The sequence below is a fragment of the Mus pahari genome, chromosome 21 (genome assembly GCF_900095145.1).
Source record: "Mus pahari chromosome 21, PAHARI_EIJ_v1.1, whole genome shotgun sequence".
NCBI lineage: Eukaryota > Metazoa > Chordata > Mammalia > Rodentia > Muridae > Mus > Mus pahari.
Window position 1 is genome coordinate 37,230,656 of NC_034610.1, and position 26,009 is coordinate 37,256,664.

Consider the following 26,009-nt stretch of genomic DNA (forward strand, 5'->3'; position numbering starts at 1 on the left):
CTGGCCTCAAACTCAGAAATCCGCCTGCCTCTGCCTCCCAAGTGCTGGGATTAAAGGTATGCGCCACCACTGCCCGGCTTGATAAGAGCAATTCTTAATTGATGGGAGGCCATGACATCACAATGCAGGTTGTGGATATTACCATAGTTATACAGTGCACCTAGATAGCATGTACAAATGGGACCAGCAGTGAAGACCCACACTTATACTACTACCAAAGTATCTAATGAGAAAGCTTTGAAACCAATCCAGGAGAATGCTCAAACAAGACTAAAACGTAGTAGGCAAAGCTAGCGACATGGCTCAGTGAGTAAAAATGCTTACTCGGGGCTGGAGAGATGGCTCAATGGTTCAGAATATTGGTTGCTCTTCCAGAGGACCCAGGTTCAATTCCTAGCACCCACATGACAGCTCACAAGTATCTTGTAATTCCCCTTCCAGGGATTCTGACACCCTCACACAGACATACTATGCAGGCAAAACACTAATGCACACACACACACACACACACATACACACATACAGTGCTTACTATAAAAGATCCATGACCTGAGTTCAGTTCCCAGAACCCACATATAGGCAGAAGAATGAGCTCTACAAAGCTGTCCATTGACCTCCACATGCACTGTGGCACATGCACCTAGGCATCCAATAGTGATACATAACAATTTCATGATGCCAACTTGGGATCCTTTCTCCCTGTGAACCTCTGTGGCTCTATCACCGCACAACTCAAGTTTATGCCATCCCTTGCTGAAGTGTCTTGGTGTGTGGACCCATTTGTATAAACGTAAGACTATTTACCAATTTCCAGCTGCCAGCCCAGGCAGGAGGGTGAAATGGTAAAGCAAAAATTTTGCCCTCCAACTTTTCTCTAGTCAGAGGAGCCTGAGAAACCAGTTGTCCAGTATGTCAGTACTGCAGAGACCCAATGCAGGGGAGGAGGAAGTGCTAGGGAGGTGGGCATGCTTTTTAGACATATATTCTGAAGAATGTAAGGTGACAAATGAGCTGACCTTGAGGAGGCCTAGCTGAAGATTTGAGGGGGACAGGGAGTATCCAGGTCCTCCTCGCAGGTGTTGCCTGCACAGCGACAGCATTGGCACAAATCTGTCTCCAACCAATGACTTCTTGAAGGCAAAGTCCCTTTTATCTCCATGAGCGACTGTTCAGCACAGAGCTGTTGGGTTTCCAACACTGTTTCTAGAGGACTGATATTTGAGTGTGTGTGGTTTCAGGTTTGGCGTGTGTAGGGAGTACAGAACTACAAACCTGCTTTCCACAACAGAACTGTGATCTTTAGGCTAAACTAACTGGCCTCCATGACAATTTGTTTCTAAAGACCTGGGGCCCAGCTGCTTTCTCTTATTTGCACAATAGCTTAAGTCTGACTAGAACCAGGGCATGGAGGCTCCAGGTGCCCAGGACTCTCGATGCTTTAAGAGACTCTTCTGTTGAGATGGTCAACATGATGAATGACCCGTCCATTTAGGATTTATATCCCCAGTATTTATATAAAACTACAACTAACTCTGCCTCTGTAGGTTGGCATTACATGACACTCAGATTCCTACACTTCCTTAATGACACACTATGCAGTTTTTAAAAAGTTATTGTTAAATGTTTACAGAATAGAATTAAGCTATTACTGTTCAAAACTCTAAAAGAAATATAATAATTTAGATTTAAATGAATAAAACTTAGAACAAGAGGACACCTATCAGCTATACTAAGAGGTGGTGACACTTCTAAATGGAGGCATGACACGTAGCTCACCTTCCACAAGCAGCTGTGCCTCAGCCATTCCATCCCTCACTCTCACCAATAGTCCGCACTGGTCAGGGGCAAATGAGCAAAGGCCAGTTAGAAGTCACAGTTTACCAAATAATGAATATTGTGATGGAGCCCTTGCCTAGACCTTGAATCAGTGTCTAGATGTGAAGAACATCTCATCAAAACCTGGAAACTCTGGAGTGTGTGTTTTAATAAACAGTGGATGCTTCCAAACATTAGACAAGTGTTGGAAAGAGCAACTTTCTAGGTTACAGTGAAGTAAGTATTCTTGATTGCTCCAGTTCTGCTGTTCCGAAATCCCGAAGGGGAAAGGCCATCTGCTCTCAAGGCAGGAAATCCCAACCATGACAACTGCAGAGCTCATCTCCAGTCCTTTTGAAAGGCTCGTTTTGTGTACACGGGAAAATTAGCTTCTTACCCGTGGAATCTTGTCAGGAACACTCTTCTCACCACTGAGAATAATCTCAGCATTTCAAAACTGAGCTTAACCAGATCACTTCTCTACAGACGGCAAATTAAACCATGTAATTCCCAGGAAGGCGTGGAGAGCTTTCAAAGAAATAGCTGCGAACATCTGCAAACAACAACGCTGACAACCATACAGATAAATGAGCACACCAATTCCGTTCAGGTTATGAAGATATTTTCCTTTAGTTTATCCAAACACGTGACTTTCATGAAGTCATTTATTTCAGGGGAAATATAAGTGTATAATATTAAACTTACAACATTATAGTATTTACAAGTAGGCTGACAGAACCGCTTGTATGGAAATACAAATAGTCTATTTTTCTCAGCTATTTGCATATAAAAAATGACAGGGGCAACCTCACCCCTCTTCAGATCCTGGTGAATTACAGAGCATAACTAAGACTGCTGACATGGAAATATAACTTATATGAATGTCCCACACCTACAGCTTTAGACTGTTAATGTTTTTCTTCAAGTTCAGTAGCTCCTTTTCTTGTCTTCTTTTCTCCAGTTTGAATGCTAGCTGGTTAGCTTTCTTTTCAACTCTTCGTTCCTATCCAAGAGGATCCTCAGGTTACTCACACATTTATAAGGAGACTATGCGCGCGCACACACACGCGCACGCGCGCGCACACACACACACACACACACACACACACACACACACACACACACACACACACACACCTTCCATCACAACTTCCCAATAGCTTTCTGCAAGGCCCTCATGAGGCCGAGTTACCTTCCGCTCCTCTTTTATGGCTTGCTTCCTGGCTCTTTTATCCTCTTTGCTCTCATTTTTGGAACGGGGCTGGGTGGACACCTTGGGTAGGTCACTGCCATTGATCATCTGCATCCGTTCAACCTGCTTTGCCGTGAGGCCTTTCTTAGGTAAGACATTGAGAGGTATTCCCGTCTTAGAAGACAGGTGGATTTGTTTGGGCTGAAACAAAGACAACAAAGAAAGAAAAATAACTCGAGTTATTTTCCATTCCTGTTCAAACAGCTCACTGCTGACACACGGTTGGTGCTTCTCCTACTAGCACTGCCACTCACAAAGGGAGAGTTACTGTGAGAAAGGGCATTAGCAATAAACTTGTATTTGTTTGTCTATGTCTATGTGAGTGGATACCATATGAAGGGTGTCACAGAGGCCAGAAGAAGGCGGCACGTCCTCTTCAACTGGAGTTACCATAGATGTGTGTGCTGTGAACCAAACTGGGTCCTCTCAAAGAGCAGGAAGTAACCTTAACTCTTAGCCACTCCTTCAGCACTGAAAATGATAGCTCCAGGGTATCAAGACTTACCTTTGGTTCATATTTGATGAGCTGTGGGTGGTTGTATAAATTGGAGTATGTACCTTGAAAAGGAAGATCATATGTCACTTCAGTACTATAAGTTCATCAAAGCGCCTACAGTTCATTCTATGTTCCCACTCTTAGTGTCTTCATAGTAAAATTCACACTTAGAGACTCTCTGAAAACCATTTTGAAATAATTTATAACTCACTAATAGGAGCAATCATATTCTAAGTCTTTCTCTCTCCCAAATTCTCTCAAAGTTTAACTTCTACTAAAACATATCTACTTTCCCACAATCACTTTAAATTGCTTTCATACTTTTGGCAGCTGAGTGGACAATAAGATACTTACTGCAAATGGATTCACAATCCCACTTCTCTTTGGCTTCCTCAAGAACTACAGTAATGGTCTCTTCCTTTTCAGACTCATCAAGCTCATTTGTTGGCAAATCTTGATCCTCAAAAGGCTCAAGAGTATTCAATTTTACACAACTTTTTTGGTACATTTTAGAAATAAAACAGGATAAAGAAAACATTAAATTCCATGTCAGTCAAACAGCTAGAGAGACAACAGTAATTTTCCTTCCTAGTCCTAGGCCTGCTGTGTTCCCTACATGCCTCTATACCAAGGCTGCTGTGCCCCCCCCAGTGTTCCAGACATTTACTCTGCTGATAGGCACATCAAATCTAGCTGCATCTGTACAAGGTTAGGCCTTACATAAGATGGCAGATCCCTAAGACGAAAAGCAGCTGCTCACCTACCTCTCTAAAGTATGCGCAGAATTCCCTTAAAACCCATGGCCCCTTTTGTGCTGTGGAAACTGCCTGCTGCAGTGTTTCATGGAACAAGACTTGTTAGCAGATTTTAATACCTAATCAGCTTTTCTCAGATAAGAGTCCTTTTGATGCAGATGCTGACTGAGCAAATACTTCACTGGTAAGCTCTAGTAGTCAACTGAAGAAAGCTTATCTATTAGCCGTAACTGTTCACTTCTTGGAACACCCACCATTTCAGAAAAAAAGAAGAAACCAGACATTTTAAAGTTATGATTCTTCAGCCTGAGGCAAGAAGCATCATGTTACTTTCCAACTCCAGCATCCCTTTGTATTTTATTTCCCACCATAATCTCAGTTACTGTACCATGATCTTCAGTCATCTAGTGAGACTTTGACTATGTGGACCCTACTCCACCACAGACATTGAGAGTAGGAAAACCAAGCAGCTGAGGGGAACAACTGTCATACTTCTCTGCCTTCTCCTTGTAGTAGTCATTCAAAACCTCCTGCAGCCGATTGCTGTCGACTTGAATGGCACCTTCCAATTCCGCATTATCCAGAGCTCCAATTTCAACATCATCATACTGTTCATAAAACTTGAAAGCAAACAGCAAAAAAGACGCTGTGAAAAACAACTATGTTTCTTACTCCTATGCAGTATTTCGGTACTACTAAATGCTTGTAACTACCATTAATGTATGAGCAGAGAGGAAGCACCCCCAGCAATGGCATGAGGCCCTGTTTTTATGTGTATGAGTGTCTGAATGTATCAGAGACCAGAAAGCAGCATGGACCCTTAACCTGACCCTTTCCAGCCCCAAAGAAGACACATTTTCAGGGATTCACAAATAGTTTGAAAACGAGCTTCTACTTAATATGAAAATAAAAGTGTTTATTCTCCTAAGATCAGAAAATAACATGTTATGCAGAGATCTCTGTCTCAAATACCTTAAAGATAACTGAGCATCCCACAGGGATGCAGGCTAAACTGTTGCTGTTGAACAAAGCCTAATTAATGTATAATTATCATACCTGTTCAAATGACGTTCATTATTCAAATGCTGCTAACCCTGTTGTGCTTTATCTGAATGGTGAATACCCATGTCTCCTAATTGAGTACGCATGCTTAGTAGCTAGCCTCTTGACAGGAAGGAGGGAAACTAACACTTGTGTGATTGTGCAGCAAACCGAGACCTCAGATACCTCGTGCACCTTGAAGGAAGGCATTCCCTCATTACTCACTGTAGACTGAAGAGCTTCAAGTCCTACTACGTGCCAGACACTACTACTTTAGGACTTTGGATGTACACTTGAGCACCTCTGCCGCAGAGAAATCATATCCTAACCCAATACAGACTTATATATTATAATTATAGATGATTTACATAAATAAGCACATTAAAGATGATGTCAGAAGGTAGTGAGAGCTACAGGACAGAATGGATTAAAAGATTCTGCGTGAATAATCCACCAACCAGGAGCTGGCATGCCATAGAAGAGTCAAATCTAGTATACCTCAACTTTTTAAAAGTACCTCTACTTTGTTTTTAGTATCAATTATACCTGAAGAACTTAAAAAAAAAAAAAGGTAAATGCAATTTTGTTTATGCTAAGCCAACCAACTCTTAGGAAATTTTGCAGATTATGGTCAGATGCAAAATCAGACCACCAAACCTTAGATGTCAGGATGTTAGACTCTCGGGACCTAATAGGTCTCTCCAGACCAGGGTGTAGCTTTGATCTATGTTAATGTGATAGGCACTTTCTAATCCTGAAAGGTTTAACTTTGGCTCCACTGTCTCTCTTGCATGGGGGAAAAAGTGCTCAGACACATTTCTCAGGGGCCTCACCTTCTCAAACCTCTCATCGTGTAGAGTAAGCTGTTCATTCCTCCTCATGACTGAAGAGGTCATGGAGTACTCTGTGAAACGGCTTTTGGTTTCCTCTTCCCAAAACAGGTGCTTTTTCATGGCTTCCCGAGGTGAGCCAGGGGCAGACAGGTCACCTCCATCTGACAGAAGGCCTGCAGAACTCCCAACATCGCTCCCGTCCTCGTCGTCCATGTCTTCCCACTCATTGCCATCGTCTCCTTCAGACTCCCTAAAGCCAATACATCATAAGTCACCTGTCAAGATAACTTAAAAAACTAACAGCACACAGCAACTTTACATAAATCTGGAGCTACTTCTGGAAGGCTCCACAGGGAACGGGACTCGAGCTGGCGCTACACTAGCCTGGCATAGTGGGGAAAACCATCAGCCACCAGGATTCTGGGATCTCAGATCCACCGATAGTATGTTCAAATCTAACTATTTTCTGCACTAATATAGATGTCTTAAACTACGTGTTCTCAAACTTGTCTTCCCACGAGAACATGGTTAACACTCCCCCACACACCCCAATTTGGCAAGCCCCACACATACGTATCCATCCCCTCTCCTCCCGTCGGCTTGTTGGCCTGAAGAATAAAGTCATCTTCAAGGAGGTTTTCTGGGTCATCAAAGTCAAAATCATCATCAAGAGCTGCAACGATGTCTGGATCAAAATCCAGTCGAGGTCCTAAAAGAAAAAGAGAAACTGAGTAAAACATGTATCTTTAATTCCAGGGTCCAGGAATTTAAGGTCAACCTCAGCTTCGCTGTTAGTCGGACACCTGCCTGGGCTACACAGCTATAAAGAAAATAAAACAGAAGGCCTGAGATCTGTATCCCTCTGGGAAGGCAAGGAAGCCACTTCATTTACTGCATACAATCACATCTAAGTAAATACTGCAGAGGAGAGAAGGATTTAAAAACTTAAGTCCAGTTTAGGAAGATAGAATTAAAAAAAAAATCCTTCAATGTTTCCTAGTAAAAACACTTCTGTTACGAATCTACGCTTTTAGACTGGCTTTTTAGCAGAACTCCTAAATTTTCACCTGCAGAAAGAATCCAGGTTTCAACTTCATTTAAATATTTGGTGACTTTTTACATGTTTACAAAGTCAGACTATAAAGGTTAATAAATCCCAGCTGGTTTCTTTAGCTCCATAACTCTATTTAATAAAATGAATCAGGAGTTTAAACTTTCCTTTGACATGGCTGCCCATGAGGTTAGCTGTGCCACCTTGCCTCCCTGCCCCGCTGCATGTGGCCTTATTCATTCCGTCAGGCCCGACTGCTATGCTCCAGTGTAGACAATGCCCGCTATTTCCCTTCTCTTGGTTTTGCATGCAGTCAGTCTTCTGTCTAGAACATCTTTTTCCCAGCCCCCTCTCCCTCCTCCTTCTACCTGCCTTTATTTCAGAAAGCAACTGGCGTCAGGGGAGTAGAACGTGTGGGCCAGCATGCTCAAAGCCTTGGTCCCACTCAGAGCCCTTCCCGAACAACCATAAAGGCAACAAATCAACTTTGCTGTTCTCTTGAAAGCTTTGCCCAGCTTCCCAAGGCCAGGTCTGTGCCCCTTACATTTGTTCTGCTATGCACAACTAGAATATTCCATTTAGTATCTTCCCAACAGACAGCAATTCCCTCAGGCTAGGGACTATGCTTTACTCCGCTTTACCCCAAGACTCGACCCTGGCCACTCTAGAATAAATTAATGAAGCAACATTACAAGGGCAAGTGCTGGTTAACTTGGGAAAGAATACTAAAACGTGTTTCTATGGACCTTTGTTTTAAACTATTACAACGGCAGTACTGAAAGTTTTCTTTAAAGAAGCCTCAGTTTATCTTGAGTGAATCACAAAATAGATTTCTTCCAAATACACACTATTGTTCAAAATTATAAGGAATAGTGATAACTACTGTTATCTTCATAAGAGAGCACACGAACTTCCCTTTCTAGATTCCTACATTCTTCTCCAAAAAAGACCTATAAAGACCTAAGAATCTGATGCATAATACCAAACATTGTTGGCCACACTCACTTCCTCTTCCTGTTCTATTATCTGAATTCTAGACTTATCTCAATTGTTTCAACTCTTCACTGTGGATGGAAAAATCCTGTATTATTGTGTTTCTTTTTGCGTAACACAAACTTACTGAAATGAAAACTTAAAGAAGTGAAATTCTTTCTTTTTGGCTATGAGCCTTAGCCTTTATCAGATGAGCCACAACAATGAGCAGCACAGCAAGATACACCCAAGAATATAGTAACAGTACCTGTATTTTTAGGGTAACCAATTAGATTTAAGACACACTTAAATAGGAGGCTACTGTAAACCTAGCCAACTGCCTACAGTAGGAACAGTGAGAGGTGAGGTTATGGACCCTAGGAGAACCTACCTCTGCCACATTCCTAAATTAGTGTCATTCCCAACTAGATTCTAAATACCTATTCTTATATCCAGATAGGTGTGGCTCCCACCCTTCATCAAAGAAGCCTCTTGTTGCAGTAGACAAGAGATCAACACAGAAAGCCACAACTGGTCTAAATGTAGAAACACTGACTGTGGAGTAGCCCAACCCAACTGGGAGAGCTAACACAACCCCCACACTTGGGGCTAAAAAGCATCAAGGAAAGGGGCTGGGAAGGTTTTAAGAGTCAGAGGTCCAAGGTAATATTTTCTATACAACAGGAGCTGCACCCATGGAACCCTAACCATACTGTCACCTAAGTAGGACCCATGCAAAAAATAGAGCATCAGCTGACTTCCCAATATGGATGGTAGATGGAGGAGTTTCACAAGGCCCCACCCCTAGATCAAGAGCTTCAACTGATAGCTGCTGAGAGAGGAAAACCAGTCTTCTCCAGGGGCAGCCTTCCATGGTTATCTAATAAGCCCAAACGCATACACATGGAGAACAGTAAATGGACCCAGCAGGCTGTATTTACACATACACATATATGCAACACTAATTAACAAGCAGTCATGATGTTGAGAGGCAGTGGGGGATGCAGAGGAAGTGAATGTGCACGTGTAGCACTCATGTATGACATTTTCCAATAAAATTTTTAAAAAGTTAAACTCACCTGAAACTGGAGCTGCTTTGTTTAACAATCCAACATCTTCCTCAAACTCGGATGCAAACACTGACGAAGGCAACTTAATCCCAGTGCTCTTGAAAAGGAAGTTACCCAGCTGTTAGGCTTATGTAGAAAATACTGCTTAGCCACTGTACTAGATTGGAAACCATGCTTTCAAAATTCATGTCCAGCCAGCCCGCCGCAGGCTGCGACCACACTTGAAATAGGCTTGCCACGGCTTACTCCAGAGGGAGTACAGCAATTACTCATCACCAGAAAACATTACGGCTGACAGCAGGCGAACCTCAACAGTTGATCAGTGCTCATGTCACTAACAGAGGGACAGGTTGAAAGTGGTCTGCTATCAAGGCTGGTGGGTAGGTCTGTCACATGTGCTATGTGACAATCTTTACTAGCTTACCTTAGGCCTACTGTTAGTAAGAAGACCACAACCATATGTATTCCCTTGATCTTGAACCTGAGTTCAGTGGTTGGCTTGCCCTCACATACAGGGGAGGACGAGCTGTGACGATGGAGGGAGATGGAGTGAGGCACCCTCATCTAGGGCTCTGCAGACACAATGCTGGCAGGCTCTGGAAGCCAAGGGTCAAATGAGCGACAGAATCTCCTTGAGTCCCCAAGAACGAACTGAGTCTGCCAAGAGCTTGGTTTCAGACTTCTGGCCTCCAGACCTGAGATCCTAGCTGTCTGCAGTAAATCATTGTCTAGGAGATGCACTACCAGCCTCCGGAAGCTGGGACCTCTCCTCACCACGTCATCACCACCCTAACAGGACCCTTTCACACACTTCACAGCGTCTCACACAGTGCTCCACTCAATCTCCAAGCTGTCAGTATGGACATTTCAGTGAAAAATAAAAAGCTCAAAAGTTGAAAAGTTACATGCCTGAAATCAGCCACTAAGAAGATTGAGAACTGAACCCACACTTTGTACCTCTGCCCACCTAGAGTTTTTTCCTCTTCCATTGGAGGTGACATCCCACAGGTCTGGCAACAGCACTGTTGCCTTAACTCTAACGGAGGTCCCAAGCACCTCTCTCCTTCACTATATTCCTCTGATCTCTCACACACCACGACTTCATTCCTTTCCTTTGGGCAGCATCCTATGTATCGTTAATGAAGTCACCGCAAGGCAGCTTCTAGTCAATTCCTAACTCAACCTTCTTATCTCTGCCAGATGTGACCTTCCTGCACTTTTAAGAAGTCCTGATGTTTCAAGGCTCCTTAAGATCCAAGCCTACTCTAGGTATCCAAATGTCTGTTACTTGGCAAGAGACCACAGGAACCAAGCCTAGTTCCTTACTAGAATGTAATAATTCAATACAATTTAGTGAGCACACATAAGCCTGTCACTGTGATCCAAAACAGCACCCTTGAGTCTGTTCCTGACTGAAATGTTCTTCCACGTAGGACCACATCTGGTGGTTAGCTCAGTTCCTATTCTCCTATAGAGAGCCATTCCTAGAGTTTTCTTTTTCTGTAACCTTCGCTCTTCAATCTTAATATGCAATTTATGAATACATACACTCTCACTGACCCGTTTGCTTTCATTTCCTCTCCTCCATCAACTAGTAGGTGAGAGTGGGCACAATGTCTATGTGTGCCTCCCAGCTCATCCACCCTGACCTCAGTCCAGCGCAGAACAACATGAAGACAGATGCCCTCTGGCCCACAAATGGAGCACTGTAGCTGGGCAGTAATGCAAGCCTGGAATTCCAGCTTTTGGGAAGTTGAGATAGAAAGAGTCAGATTTCCAGATTGGCCTGGTATACAAAGATAAAGAACCTGCCTGTAGAAAGCTCGAAGAGGACTCTGCAAGCTTCTTTCTGAGACATAATGGCACAAAGGTTCACAGCTGCAGTGCACACACAAGCTCTTATGGCATGTAAAATGAGATTCCCAGTGGCATAAAAATGGGGTAATATGGGTTTTTTTTCCATTGTAAAGTCATTTCAAAACAAAAACAGCAACAACAACAAAATAAACAAAGAAAAAACCAAGGACTCATGTACCCTGAGCTGGCCTGGAACTCAGAGAGCTGCCTGTCTCTGCCTCTTGAGTGCTAGGATTAAAGGTGTGCACCACCACTCCTGGCTAAAGCTGTAATATTAAAAACCAACAAACCAACACACCTTTACTGAGACATTCTTACATTCTATACAATTCACCTATTAACACATACAACTGCGTGGACCTTGGTCTGTTACTTCCCCCCACCATGATACCACCATTGTCATCATCACTGTGGAGTCTGTGTGGGTCAGGACAACTGTATGGAGCTGGCTCTCTCTCCTTTTACACGGGGCTCTGTGAACTGAGTTTAGGCTGACAGTCTGACAAGAGCCCACCACTGACCCTTCACTAGTAACTCTGTTAAGACCGTGATGACCGACCATGAGGGTGCAAGTTGGTCATCCTACACACAGGATGAAGAAGCAAGAAGAGCCATCCTTACACATCTACTTAAAGCAAGGCCCTCCTATGTAGCCTTGCTGGCCAGAACTTTGCACGTAGACCAGACTGGGCTCAACTCAGACAGCTTCTTGCCTCTGTTCCCTGTATGCTGGGATTAAAGGTGCACATCCATTTAGTATTTTTAAATCAAGTCTGAACTAGAGTTTTCTGTTACTTTGAATGGAGAATAGCCAATATCCTGTCCTAACCACCACCACCACCACCAACAACAAAAAAGAATGGTAAAAACTGTATTTTTTAGACTTTTTAAAGGTTACAGTGAGCCGGACGGTGGTGGCACACGCCTTTAATCCCAGCACTTGGGAGGCAGAAGCAGGTGAATTTCTGAGTTTGAGGCCAGCCTGGTCTTCAAAGTGAGTTCCAGAACAGCCAGGGCTATACAGAGAAACCCTGTCTAGAAAACAAACAAACAAACAAACAAACAAACAAAAGGTGACAGTGATTCTTCTTAAAATTCTGAGACTAAGGAAGAGTTAGTAAATTTACCTATGGGATTTTATCAATTCTTGAAAAGTAGTCACATGATCAAATACTGACGTGTTTATTTTAGTAGTTGTAGTAATTCCCAACTACTCCACTGAGTTTTCAGTTCTCCTCTCCCAGAAGAAATGTCATGTGAAAGTCAAGACAGGCTCCAGCAGGCACATCTACATCTACACCACCGCCCCACACTGCATTACAGTCCTTTCCCGTGCTCTGCTCGATCTTTCCGACAAATTCAAATTTAAAGAGTGCTTTAACCAGAGACCTGGGAGCTGAGAGACTCTCAGGACTCAAAGGGAGGGACCTTAGATGAAATGCCTGACAGTAGGGAGAGGGAAATTGTAGAGCCCACTTCCAGCAGGAAGACAGGGCATCAAATGAGGATAGGGTTGCCATCCCACAGTCACTTCTCTGACCCCTAATTGTGTTCCCATCTGAAAGAATTACAGGGATGGAAATGGAGAAGAGCCTGAGGAAAAGAAGGTTCAGGGACAGGCCCAAAGTGGGATCCAGCTCAAGGGGAGGCCCCAAGGCCTGACACTATTACTGAGGCTATGGAGCACTCACAAGAAGGGAGCTATCATGACTGCCCTCTGAAAGACCCAGCAAGCAGCTGAAAGAGTCAGATGCAGATACCTGCACCCAACCAATGGACAGAAGCAGCTGACCCCTGTGGTTGAATTAGGGAAGGCTGAAAGAAGCTGAGGAGAAGGGAGTCCCTGGCCAGGCCTGGTGGCGCAGGCCTTTAATCCCAGCACTTGGGAGGCAGAGGCAGGCGAATTTCTGAGTTCGAGGCCAGCCTGGTCTACCAAGTGAGTTCCAGGACAGCCAGAGCTATACAGAGAAACCCTGTCTCGAAAAAACCAAAAAAAANATTTCTGAGTTCGAGGCCAGCCTGGTCTACCAAGTGAGTTCCAGGACAGCCAGAGCTATACAGAGAAACCCTGTCTCGAAAAAACCAAAAAAAAAAAAAAAAAAAAAAAAAAAAAGAAGGGAGTCTCTGTAGGAGGATCAGCAGTCTCAATTAACCTGGACCCCTGAGATCTTTCAAACATTGGACCACCAAACAGATAGCATACACCAGCTGATATGAGGACCCAACTCACATGCAGTAGAGGACTGCTGGTTCTGTGTTCATTCAGAGATGATGCATCTAACCCTCAAGAGACTGGAGGCCCCAGGGAGTATAGAGGTCAGGTAGGGTGGGGGGTGGGGATATCCACGTGGAGACAGGGGGTGGGGAGGAGGTGTGGGATGTGGAACAGGGTGGATGGGGGCAGGGGGGGGGGAATAAAATATGGAGTGTAAAAATAAATACAAAATAAAAATGAAAAAAAAGTGCTTTAAGTCATATTTTTACAATGCAAAATCAGTGCCATATAAGCCATTTCTTTCTAGGTTACCATATCCTGGGTTCCAACATGGCACCTTCATGTATGTATATCACACCTCTGTTTTTAAATGATCTGATCTGTGTAAATAATCGTCTGTACAAACACAATTGAACTGCCCACTGAGTAGCTTTATTCCATTAAGGAAAGAAAGTGATTACTCTTACTCAAAATGAATTAAGGATTAAAAGCTAGCTTTTCTCTGTTTGGTAGAGAATACTGTTCATGAACGTTGTTCATAGTGCTGAACAATGCTATGACTTTACTAAAACGTTTCCTCTTAGGAAAGAGAAAGCAGCTGAGCAGGAGGTCTCTCTTCTCCCTTAGTGGGGCAGAACAGGAAAGGAGCAGTAAGTGCCCTGCTAGATGGTGGACGAGAGAAACTGTCCTATGGTAGAGATGCGGTAGTGCCATGGAGCAGTAAGTGCCCTGCTAGATGGTGGACGAGAGAAACTGTCCTAGAGAGAAACTGTCCTATGGTAGAGATGCGGTAGTGCCATGGCCTTACAGAGAAAATGAATTGCAGCAGTTAATGCCTCTTTCTTCAGGACACACCCAGAAACCTGACTCTTTTATTTCCTCAGCAATGAGCTTTGCCCTGGAAGAGTTAAATCTTGTCTTTCCATCTCTCTTCTTTTGCTGAAAATCCCAGTAAATATCTTTTCCTTTTTTAAGTGCCAGGGGATAAACTGAAAGGACAAAGTGGCACACCAAAGGGGCGTCCTCAACAGGAGCAGGTATCAGCGGGACTTCCAGGAGCAGCACAGGCACACAAGTGAATGTGCTTGCTTATCTATAAAGGGAGAAGTGTAGGACAGTGGCCTGCACTCCTGCTGAGGGGATTAAGTGACTTTACTACAACCTGTCCACACTGCTCTCTCTATGGTTACCTTGTGGAGCTCACAAAAGTGTTAAAGATCTAAAAACTCCACACCCACAACAGTTTATGATCATAAAACTATGTCAGGATACAGAATGCCCTGTTTTTCTTCTACGGAAAATGTTGCCTGACACAACTCAAAGTTCTGAACCTGACAAAGGCTGTTAATCTTGACACCAGCTACCAGAGAAAGGGCCTACAACCAATGGTGCAGATATACACACGTCTATACAACAGTAGGCAAAGGCTCTATATTCTTCATGCCGGCACCATTTACTGCCCCAAAGTTATTGACTTAAAAATGAGGTGTCTCCCCATTGTTGCAGGGTTTCATATTTAAAGGGCTGAGAAAGCTTACTGAAAATACGGAGGTGTCTTCTTTCTTGTCGAAGGAGGATATGGCGAAGGCAGAGCTGGGGATAAGCTCTGCGGGCCCAGAGGGCTCCTTCAGGTGCTGCAAGTAATCGTAATCATCGTCGAAGAACACGCCATACTTCCTCTGCTCCGCTCGTCTTTCTTCATCATTTACCTTGGACAAGAAGATGGAGTTAGCTATCCCGCCGCGAGTAAGGCCAGGACCCTTACAACTTTCAAGACGTACATGGCCCAGGGGTACCTGGTTGATAGGAATCACTAGTTCTTAACAAGTACCAAAACTACAGAAAGTCCACACCAGAGTGCTACATGAAATTGTAACAGAACGACAACAAGCCAGGCTGAGGCAGGCCATTAGAACCCACAAACGTATGACAGGCCTGAAAAATGCAGACCTTGTCTCAAAGACAAAATAAAACAAGAGCACATACACATAACAAGAATGTGAATAAGTCCTTCAACTAGACAATTCTGCATGACAAATCTAGGTAAGAAATATATGTAACACACACTCAAAAAAATGTCACTGGAGGCTTAGAAGAAAAGATTTGGAAACTTTGACAGTTAGTATAGTTTCTTGTATTTATACCCAAAGAAAGCTTTTCATGAAGTGGTGTAACGGGTGGCTTTAAGGAAAAGTTAAAGGAAGGCCAATGCCTTGCAATACTTAAAACATTTTTTACTTTTTTTGTTTTGTTTTGTTTGTTTTTTGAGACAAGGTTTCTCTGTGTAGCCCTAGCTGTCCTGGAAATCACTTTGTACACCAGTTGTCCTTGAACTCAGAAATTCGCCTGCCTCTGCCTCCCAAGTGCTGGGATTAAAGGCGTGCGCCACCACGCCCAGCCATTTTTTACATTTTTAATGAGTGTTTGGACTACATGAGTATGCGTGGCTAATACACACACAGGACAAAAGGGAGTATCAGACCCCCTGGAACAGTTGTTAAAGATGGTTGTGATTCTACATATGGGTGCTGGGAACCGAACCTGGGTCCCCTGGAACAGTTGTTAAAGATGGTTGTGATTCTACATATGGGTGCTGGGAACCGAACCTGGGTCCTCTGCAAGAGCAGCAAGTACTTAAACACTGAGCCATCTTTCCAGCATCCCCCAAAACGTTTCCACTATCCATCTTTAACAAGTGTAATGCTAACATAAACCAACCTATTCAAGGCCCCTCTAGGATTTCCAAAGCTAATTCATGAGCTCGGATGTTTTGTGTTTCATGACATGAGTGACGAGGGGGCAAACACACAAACGGACGACTACTGCAATATGGCAGAATCCCAAGAGAAAGCAGAGACTGTGCATACTCCATAGCATAAACGATACTGTGCAGACAGAGGCTGTGAACTTGACTAATATTCTATAAGATCTCCTTACTCAATAATCTCAAAGATGCTTTAGTCTGTCAATCAAAATAAATACACAACATCAAACATCAGTACAGAAACTGGAAACCGAGTCACAGCTCTTTTATTTATTTATTTATTTATTTTATTTTAAAAGAGGACCAGCATCTGAGAGTGTCAGCTCATTACTAACTGGAGGAATAGTTCAGGGGTAGAGCGCTTGTCCGGCATGCCTAAGTCTCCTGGGTTCCATGTTCAGGATTACAAAACTATTATTCACCTAAAACCGTTGTGGCTACAAACAGGACCTACCTTTTGTGTAGGCAAGAGAACTCTCTGGGGTGCAGTTTCATCTGCTGCTAAAGGATCTCGCTGGCTCCGGTGGACCAGGTGAAAAGACACAGCTTTCTTCTTCTCTATAAAGGGCTTTTTCTTTCTGTGAGGCTACAAAATAATCAGGAAAGGTCAATAAAACAGAACCCCCACACAGGGGCAAAGCCACAGCCACAGGTACACTCAGCTAAGCAAGTGAAGGGTGAACAGATTTGCACACCTAAGCCAGACAACAGTCCCTGACTCCTGAAGGATCCATACTTACCGTCTCCAACAAATACTGGCTCGGCACCTACTCTGAAACACTTGTTCAAAGGTGCTGGAGAATATGTGGGGCAGTCTGAGAAGCTCTCTGCTCTTAGCAAGGAAATCAGTAAGAGAATGACCTTAGCGAGGGGATAATCCAACAGGGTGAAGTGAAAATGCCTGAAGTCTCTTTTACTGGGTGCCCTGGGAAGGTCCCCTAAAAGTTTTATCAACAAGACAAGGTGACTGCCACAAGAAAATGTAGAATCAGACACTTCATCTACTAAGTAGTAAATAAGATGAGGGCACAGACAACTAAGGTTCAGAGTATTTACATTCGTGTTTGCTCTTCAACTCAGGGTCTAGCCAGAGTTGCTACCCAGTGGCCCAAGCGAACCCCGGAAGTAGGGGGCGGCGCTTCTGCGTCCAAGGGACGGAGTTACCCAAAGCCGTCGGGACTGAAAACTCCCGAGGTTTTGCAAAAGGGGGAACCATCTTTCTCCTTCCGAAGTGCCCCGGGGGTGACGAAGGTGACTGGTGCCGGGAGAGTGACAGGTCCCGGGGCACCAAGCCGCGCGGCCAGTGGCCTAAGCCTGCCGCAGGGAGCGGCGAACAGACATAACCGGAACCAACCCGCCGGCTCCCTCCCGGAGCACCGCGGTTTTCTCACCATGATGAGGCAGGGACACCCTTTCCGGACCCGCGGCAGCCGAACCGCGGCTCCCCGGTACCGGCCGGCAGCTCCACACGTGGGTCCGCAGGGCTAGGGCGGCACGTCACACGACGGCGGGGCAATGAGCCAATCGCCGGCGAGCCGCTAGGCTGCAGCCGGAAGTTGCGTGGGCCCGCGGGGCCAGACCCTTCCCGGGGACTTCCGGGAGGTGGGGCTAGCAGGGCACTCAGTGGGCGGGGCTTTCTGGCTGGAGTTGGAGGTGGAGGGAGGGAGTAGCCTACTTACCTGAGGGCAGGTTTCCGGGGGCCCAACCCTGGGCTGATGAGTGAAACACAGCAGATATTCCTTACCTAGGCTTAACTGAGAACAAACAAAACAAAACCAATCAAAACAAATGGAAACAAGACCAAGGCTGTGCAGGGTCATGGCAGGAAAGTGGTCACTTCCCTGGCTTCTTGACCTAAGGGGAATCAGTTGCCTAGCAATGTACAACCAAGGCCTAGCATCTCTAGGGTCTTCATTTTACATCTTTTGATGAACAACTCCCAACCTTTAGCACAGTCCATGAGTGTTGGTATTCTGTCTGGACTCCACCCCCACAGATACCTGGCAACAGCAAGGTAGGCTCCTCCCCACGGTTACCTGGCACGTAAGGCGTGGCTCTATAAAAGGGGCTGCTTGTCCCCCCCACCCTCCATCCTCTCTCTTGCCTCTCTCTTGCCCTCTTGCTCCCCATTCCCTCTCCACCCCCCACCTCCACACGTTCATGGCCGGCCTCTACTTCTCTACTCTCTCCTTCTCTCTGCCTTTCTCTGCCTCTTCTACTCTCTTAACTCCCCTCTCCATGCCCTGAATAAACTCTATACTATACTGTCTGTGTGGCTGGCCTCTCTGGGAAGGGATGCCTTGGCATGGACCCGCCGAGGCACCCCCTTCTCTCACACCCCGCCAGAACATATCTTAATAGCTCTTTCTCTTTTAATGATCACAACACTAAGATTATTGGTTTCGGGGGCATTTGATATAATAAAATACATTCCGAAGGTCTGATGATTGCATTTTTTTTTTAAAGATTAAAACTAATAAAAACCCAAGGTGGTTTTTGTTTTCGTTTTTGTTTTTTGAGACACTGTCTCGTGTAGCCCATCCTCCTGTCCAACTTGAACAATGTATTGTCCTACCTGCATCACGCTAGTGTTGGGCATATTGGATGTGTGTGATGCTGAAGACAGCCCAGTCAGGGCTTCCTGCATGCTCAGAGAACACCCGACCATGTGTTCTGGGACTACATCTCCATCCCCCAAGTTGTTGCTCGCCTATTTTGTGGTGCCTTAACCAAATAGGATTTTAAGCGTAATTTCTTAGGAAGATTTCCATCGGATGCTGGAGAGAAGAGTGATGAAATAATTCAACATTCTATCAGTAGACACTTGCTTTCTCCTTCCCAATTGCTAGTGTGTTTTTTTTTTCTTTCTTCAATGTCTTGAGTTCTGTTGAAATGTCTCTATAATTATAGCCAAATATTGTCATTGTAAATGTTTGTGGGCTACTGTTCTTTTTCTACAAGAAAAATAATGGAAATAGTTTAGATCAGGACCACACGATTTGTCATGAGAAAATGCTTTGTAAAGTAGATATATAGTTGACCCAGCACAAGGGAACGCCTGGGCTAAGTTGTGGGAGTGGGTGGGTAGGGGAGCAGGGGCGGGGGGGGGTGTATAGGGAACTTTCGGGATAACACTTGAAATGTAAATAAAGAAAATAATAATAAAAAAATTTAAAAAGTAGATATATAGTTTAACATATCTTTATGCTAATTAGCCATTATTATTTGTTATTTGAAAGCAAGACTCATATGGGAAGCATCAGTTTCATTTCAATCTGTTTTATTTACTACTGGATCTACACACCCAGTAAATATTTGTTTATGGGAATTAATGATCTGGCATTCTACCTGAATAACCAATTTCCCCACTATGACTCTGTGAGAGAGGTGCTATATGGTGCTGTTATGAGCATTTTTACTGCAACCCAAAATTCCCAGAAGAAAGAGCCATACTTGTGTTGAAGATTTTAAATGACTAATTAGAACTTCATGATTGTGGAAAGCTGGAATGTTGCAGACCCAAAACCAAACTATCTTGGCCTAGATTCAGTACCCCCTTAGTAGCGAACGCATTGTCCTCCTCTGCGTCCGACCTAGCAACCTTTTGACTATTAGGTAAAACATTTCACATGGATTCTTGCAGACCACTGTTTCCACCAACCCCAAAGCTAAGAATACCATCAGTTAACATCCCAAACCACAGACACTGAGTTGTCCCACACCACTGTAACCCGTCTACCTGATACCCCAGCAATGTATTTGGCAAAATGCATTTATTTACGATTGTTTATGTTTTTTTCTGAGACAGGGTTTCCTCTGTGTATCCTTGGCTGTCCTGGTACTCATTCTGTAGACGAGGTTGTCCACAAACTCAGAGATCATCCTGCCTCTGCCTCCTGCATGCTGGGATTAAAGGCATGTGTCAAGCCAGCCTAAAGACCTTCCTTTTCTTTTTTCTTTTTTTTTTAAGGTGTACTTTCTTTAAGATTTATTTTTTTTATGCATATCAGTACACTATAGTTTCTTCAGACACACTAGAAGAGGGCATCAGATACCATTATAAATGGTTGTGAGCCAGTGCTCTTAATCTCTGAGCTATTTCTCCAGCCCTCTTTTCTCTTCTTTTTTCCTTTCTTTCTTTCTTTCTTTTTTCCTTCCTTTCTTTCTTTTTTCTTTTCTTTCTCTCTCTTCTTTCTTTCTCTCTCTCTTTCTCTCTTTCTTTCTTTCTCTCTCTCTCTTTCTTTCTTTCTTTCTTTCTTTCTTTCTTTCTTTCTTTCTTTCTTTCTTTCTTTCTTTCTTTCTTTCTTTCTTTCTGTGTGTGCTTTTTGAGACAGGCTCTCACTATGTGGCTGTCCAGGAACTTACTATGTAAAACAGGCTGATCAACCTGCCTCTGCCTCTGGAGAGCTGGGGTTAGATGTGTAATTCTTTAAAGAAAAAGAAATAATAGAAGTTCACATGTCCTCTTCCACTTCCACAGTTAATCAGGGCAATTGGAATCCGTTCCTGGATGTGGCACTCACATTTGGTATAAGGATGAACTCTTTGCCCCCTGAGATGAGAGCGATGCTTTGTATCAACATTAGAGATACTGAAAAACAAGGTATCAAATAAGAGACTTTTCATAGTAAACATACCTGGAAATTTTGAGACATAACCTGGGTTTCTAAACCATATTGCTTTCTATAAACAACTAACAATATGCATGTTTTACCATTTATTGCTCTAAGACAAACACTAACATAACACACAGCAAAGAACTTTCTGCTTATTATGCCATTTAATGCCTTCCACAGGCCTGTGAAGCCCAATGAGATGATACTGAGATGGATGTCCGACATCCAGAGAATTGAAGTTACTGACCCAAGATAGCAGTGTATGTGGAAAAGGTATAGAAATGCTGACCATCAGCCTAGTATAGGAAGGTCCTACTCTTTCCCACATTTTTTTTTTCTGTTTTTCAGTAAACCAACCAGCATATTCTGTTGTTTTTAATTTCTAAAATTTCCATATGTATAGTTTCATTACTCAATTTATTACAGTGTTCATTTTGAACACTCATCAAGTCTCTTCTCTAGGTACTGTGTCCACTTTCTGGCATGGGGATGAAGTCAAACTCTTGGACTGTTACTGCGGTTTCATCTCATCTTAACGTCCTGTTATTTCGCCAACTGCTCTTCATATCCCAGCCCTGTCAAGCTGTTCGTAGGTCCCCAAAGCACCTGGCGAGATGAGCTCTTTCCTGCCTGTCTAAAAGGCTCCCCTCCCCACGCTGCTCCTTACATTTTAGCATTCTGAGTCCTAAGCTGGAGTTACCCCAAGAGAGGTGGCAAGGGAATTCTTCAAACAGATTTGCCAAGCCATTTGGAGATGAGGTCAGTTGAGATTCCAAAGAAAGAAGCAGTAAACACCAGGGGGATCAGTTCAAAGTCCATATGAGGATTTAAGAAACGTGGCTCAGAGCCATGGCAAGTTTCTATGGTTGAGCAACAGATTTTCATATTTCCTTGCTTTGGGAACTAACCTACACAGCTTTATCAGTGCCTGGAAAATGTTCAAGGCTCCATCTTAGGTTTAAGCCTCCAGGGGAAAAAAAACCATATGCAGCTGGCCAGGTCATGGAACAGTCAAGGTACTCTATGTTTCTGCCAGAGCTCAGAAGAAAAGCAGAGGGATCTGGAGGGCTCTCCAGCTCTTCCTCTAGAACATTTTGTTTATTATTCAAAAGGAGGGACCATCCCAAATGTTGTCATGCTGCCTATTGATTATACTACCCTGCTCAGTTCCACTAAACTGGGAGTCAGTCTTTACTTTCCTCTGTACCTATAGCCTGAGTACAGTAACATACTGCTTAACTACATAGAAAAGGCTTTGTACTGATTTCCTTGTTTAAAACATCTCATATACGTTTCCTCAGTAAATCCTCATAAACGGGATTGAAATACGTATACCATTATCTGTACTGCCTCCCAGCCTGTGACCCCAGTCCCATCCCTGGGAACCACACGGGAGGAAGAGAGAACTGACTCCTCCTGCTGTGGCCAGTGATCACCACCTCCACGAGGTAGCACACATGTGCCTGTTCACACATACTCACAGATACACATAAGTGATAAATATAAAAATGGTTTCAAATTGAGGACTGTAACTTTAGCAATTTCTGTCTCAGGGCAGAGAGTCAGTCCCTGGAGATGGTAGAATGTGTAGGTCCTGACTCGGTGAAATCCTTAGCTACTGCAGTACATGGTGTTTCAAAACGAATTTTCCCCATCAATGAATACCAACACCTGTGCTAATTTGGGGGGATCAGAGATAGTTTTGAGTGCTGACTTAACAGAAAAATGTTATTTATTATTCTATTTTTTACTAAAGTGCCTATCAATTGGCTTCAGGGTGATAATAATAAACCCAAACCATACTTTTACTTTCTAATTAGTATCCTATAATTAACTGCATCTATTTAAAAAATGGTTAAACATAATTTGTGGTCTTGTCTAGGCTCTGGAAAGTTGTTTTTCCTGTGTGAAACTAACCATTGAAAATGTATTTGCCATGCTAGCCTCATTTCTAGGCCCCTCAGTATTTCTCCTACTTAGAAGACGTCTTTCCATCAGCCGTCTTTCCAGGGCAACAGGAAACCAATGCACACAAAGGTTGAGAATTATTGCTTGGGGGTAGGCAAACTAAATAGACTCTGAAGCCATGACTCCAGGAGTTATAAATTACTCTCTTGACAGTGTTAATAGTGCTTACAGAGGCAGTTAATTTATAGAAGGGAAAATGTGTCCAGGTGGATATATCAAGATGTTCACTGCTTGTAACAGAGAAAAGTAAAACAACTAAAAATCCATTCGTGAAGAGTTGATTGCAGCAAAAGGAAGAACTCACAAACCATTCCTACAATAGGCTTGCGTGAAGGTGACTTTACTCCATCTGACTAACACAGACGCTTTAGTGTGTCAGAGAAGGTGAAGGTAGCTGAACACCTTGGGAGATGGTATTTTTGAAAGTTGTGAGCTGCAAAAGAGGGAAACATTGTCTGTGGAAGTAACACAACAAGTAGATATCTGGAACACTATGCTTAAAACCATGATTAGCACGTATTTTAAAGAGCCCAGAGGGGTGTACAGCAAAAATTCAGGGGCCACCTCAGACCCTTCATGGCCATATATGTCTTTATATTAAGAATTGTGCTAATAGTTTCCTTTATGATTAAAACATTTCATCTCTCAATGGAGCTCTACATGTAACAGGAACTAAAGAACTCAACTCAGAATACTGCCAGGAAGTCCCTGAAACTCACCAGATGTGCACGAGCCCTTTCCCTTCCCAAGAGTGCGGAAACAATAAAGACGGCTGAGAGTCACTCCCTGCCAAGCCTAAGCAGCCAGGAAGAAGCTGAGACCAGCTGAACTGTGTATAGGAATCAAAGAGTAGCTACACAGCCTGGAAGAGGGTCAGATCACTGGAGTCACTTGGAAAGGTCCTCTTCAACCCGTGGGAGCTGCCTGCAGGCCGTGCAGTGTGCTCCAGTTTCCCAGTTTTGGTGAGCTGTCACCCTTGCTGGGGTGGGCTTTGGTAATGGTGTCCTTGTTTCATTTCTGTTCCTGTAAGTAGCCCCTCCCCCACTTCTAGCCCTTTAGCTTATTCCTATAAAACTCAGTGCTTCACCAAGTTGGATGTTTGTGGTATCAAAGTGCAGTTAATGACTGTTGGCCCAGTCACAAGAACATCCGACCCCAGGACTACTGCCTCTGACACCAGGACCTTCAGCATTGGCATGTGCCAGGACATGAGCTTTGCTTACATTGTGGGGCTGAGTTCACTTGCACATTGACCCTGGTTCCCTTCCATTGGTTTTTAAAAAAATATTTCTGGCATGACTCAGTTTCAAATATTTTACTTGTGTCTAGCCCTAGAAAGCATGTGTTATTCTCTGCTTATTTGTTTGTTTGTTTCGGGTTATTTGATCACATTGTGAACCCTGAGATTGTGTTCTTTACTGAAACAAAACAAAACAACCAAACTGTTTCTAGTTGTGGTGTGCACAGCCCTTAGCACACACCTTTAGTCCCAAACAATGAAGGTAAAGTCTGTAGAATGAACCACCCATATTTGAGAGTGATATGTAATTGAGTGGCAGACAAAGTGACAAATCAGAGAAAAATTTGACAGAATAGGATATATCTAACTCTTATAAGAGGAGAAAGAAAGGGTAAGCTACTTAAGAACACAACACAGACAGGAAAGAGGCGGCAGTTTTACTGGGAGAGTTTGTTACAGAGACAGGTTGAAGAGAGAACAAACTAGACACAGGCGAAGACAGAAAGAGCCAGAGAATGAGAAGGAGCCAGAAGCTTAGAACAGACTGCCAGAGTTAGTTTGAGGTCAAGCAGAGCAATTCAGTCAAAGGCAGAGAGAGAGAAGCTCATTTGAATCAGTTAGTGTGGAGAGACGTTTTAGTCAGAACAGCTGGTTTGAATCAGCCAGCCAGAGCTCAGAAGGAACTAGAAAGGATGAGCTTAGTAGACTATAAGTCTCAGAGGCTGAAAACGTTCTAGGCCTAGCTGAGATTGTAGGGAGTCTAGAAATCTTCCAGGACTAGGCCTAGGTTAGCAGACAGAGGCAGTAAGCCTTGGCACTGTCAATCACATCAGGAGAATAAAAGTTACTTTTGCAACTAACCAGTACCCCCTGAGCTCGTGTCTCTAGCTGCATATGTAGCAGAAGATGGCCTAATCGGCCATCATTGGGAAGAGAGCCCCCTTGGTCTTGTAAACTTTATATGACCCAGCACAGAGGAAGGCCAGGGCCAAGTAGTGGGAGTGGGTGGGTAGGGGAGCAGGGGCGGGGGGGGGGGTGTATAGGGAACTTTTGGGATAGCATTTGAAATGTAAATAAAGAAAATAATAATAATAAAAAGTTACTTTTCCATTAGTTTGTTTATTTTTGAGACAAGGTTTACTATTTTGTCTAGGATTCAAATGATTTTTCCTCCCTCAAGCTCCAGATAGCTAGGACTATAAGTATAATCACTACCGATGATTTTAGTTGCATTCTTTAAAATTCCTATCAGCCATAGTCTCTTTCTCTATCTTGAATTTCTCTTCACAGACTCTTATCCTTAGAATGCTAAATCTACACATTTGATTGATAGATGCACTTGCACATACGAATCTGAATTTTCTTTACTATGCCTCTGTAGTCCTGATGAGAATCTTAAAGATGATTTTTTTTTGTAGGTTTCAGTTCCACTGACTTTATTTTTCAGGAGCAAGTCTCATAAGTCATTATTATTCTCTCTGAGTAACAGATATTATTGAACAAGATAATTTTTTTGGAAATTGTGAGGTAATTGTGTCGTGTATCTATTTAACTTGTGAACTTTAACTCTATGCTTTCAGGCAATAAGAGAGGGTAAAGGTTATAAACATTTCCACTGAGGGAAATTGGCAGTGCCCCCTGTCCTTTATCAGCGAGCATATACTTAGAGCATTGGGGACCTGGGACAAGTATCTACTCTTCTATGTGCATTTGGGTCATGGCACTCTACTCCCTTTGCAGCATGTACTGTGAACATCTCCCTAACCTCACCGTGAGCAGTGTCACTCGTAGGTTGCATTTATTAGTGTTTTGTACGAGGGTCTTATGTAGCCTAGGCTGGCTTCAGAGTCACTATGTAGCTCCCGATCTTACCTGCCTCCAAGCTCTGAGCGTCCAGGCATATGTTACAACACCCAACAATTCTTAAGTTACATGAAGACACAAGTAGAAAATTCCATATCCGAAGTTTTGTGACAAGACACTGTCAAAGAACAAGTGTGCTAAGCATGTTATAAAAGTGAGCTTCAGGAAACACCATGTAGATGAAAATAATGAATGTTGTGT

The 26,009-nt window shown here is 43.5% G+C and overlaps 2 protein-coding genes across 2 annotated transcripts in view; both read right to left on the reverse strand.

Moving 5' to 3' along the window:
* Zc2hc1b (zinc finger C2HC-type containing 1B) overlaps window positions 1–1,804 on the reverse strand; it is a 28,940-nt gene extending 27,136 nt beyond the window's left edge. The window contains 1 exon segment of the mRNA XM_021221114.1: window positions 1,777–1,804. Within this exon segment, the coding sequence (XP_021076773.1) occupies window positions 1,777–1,804 (28 nt within the window).
* Window positions 1,805–2,462: 658 nt separating this feature from the next.
* On the reverse strand, window positions 2,463–17,618 carry Ltv1 (LTV1 ribosome biogenesis factor). Its single transcript, XM_021221400.2, has 11 exons — window positions 17,513–17,618; window positions 16,576–16,707; window positions 14,896–15,066; window positions 9,295–9,382; window positions 6,766–6,901; window positions 6,193–6,442; window positions 4,811–4,938; window positions 3,918–4,057; window positions 3,573–3,625; window positions 3,008–3,208; window positions 2,463–2,818 (listed from the first exon to the last, which is right to left on the reverse strand). The coding sequence occupies exons 1-11, from the start codon at window positions 17,513–17,515 to the stop codon at window positions 2,708–2,710; spliced, it is 1,413 nt and encodes a 470-aa protein (XP_021077059.1). The 5' UTR covers window positions 17,516–17,618; the 3' UTR covers window positions 2,463–2,707.
* Window positions 17,619–26,009: the final 8,391 nt, after the last annotated feature.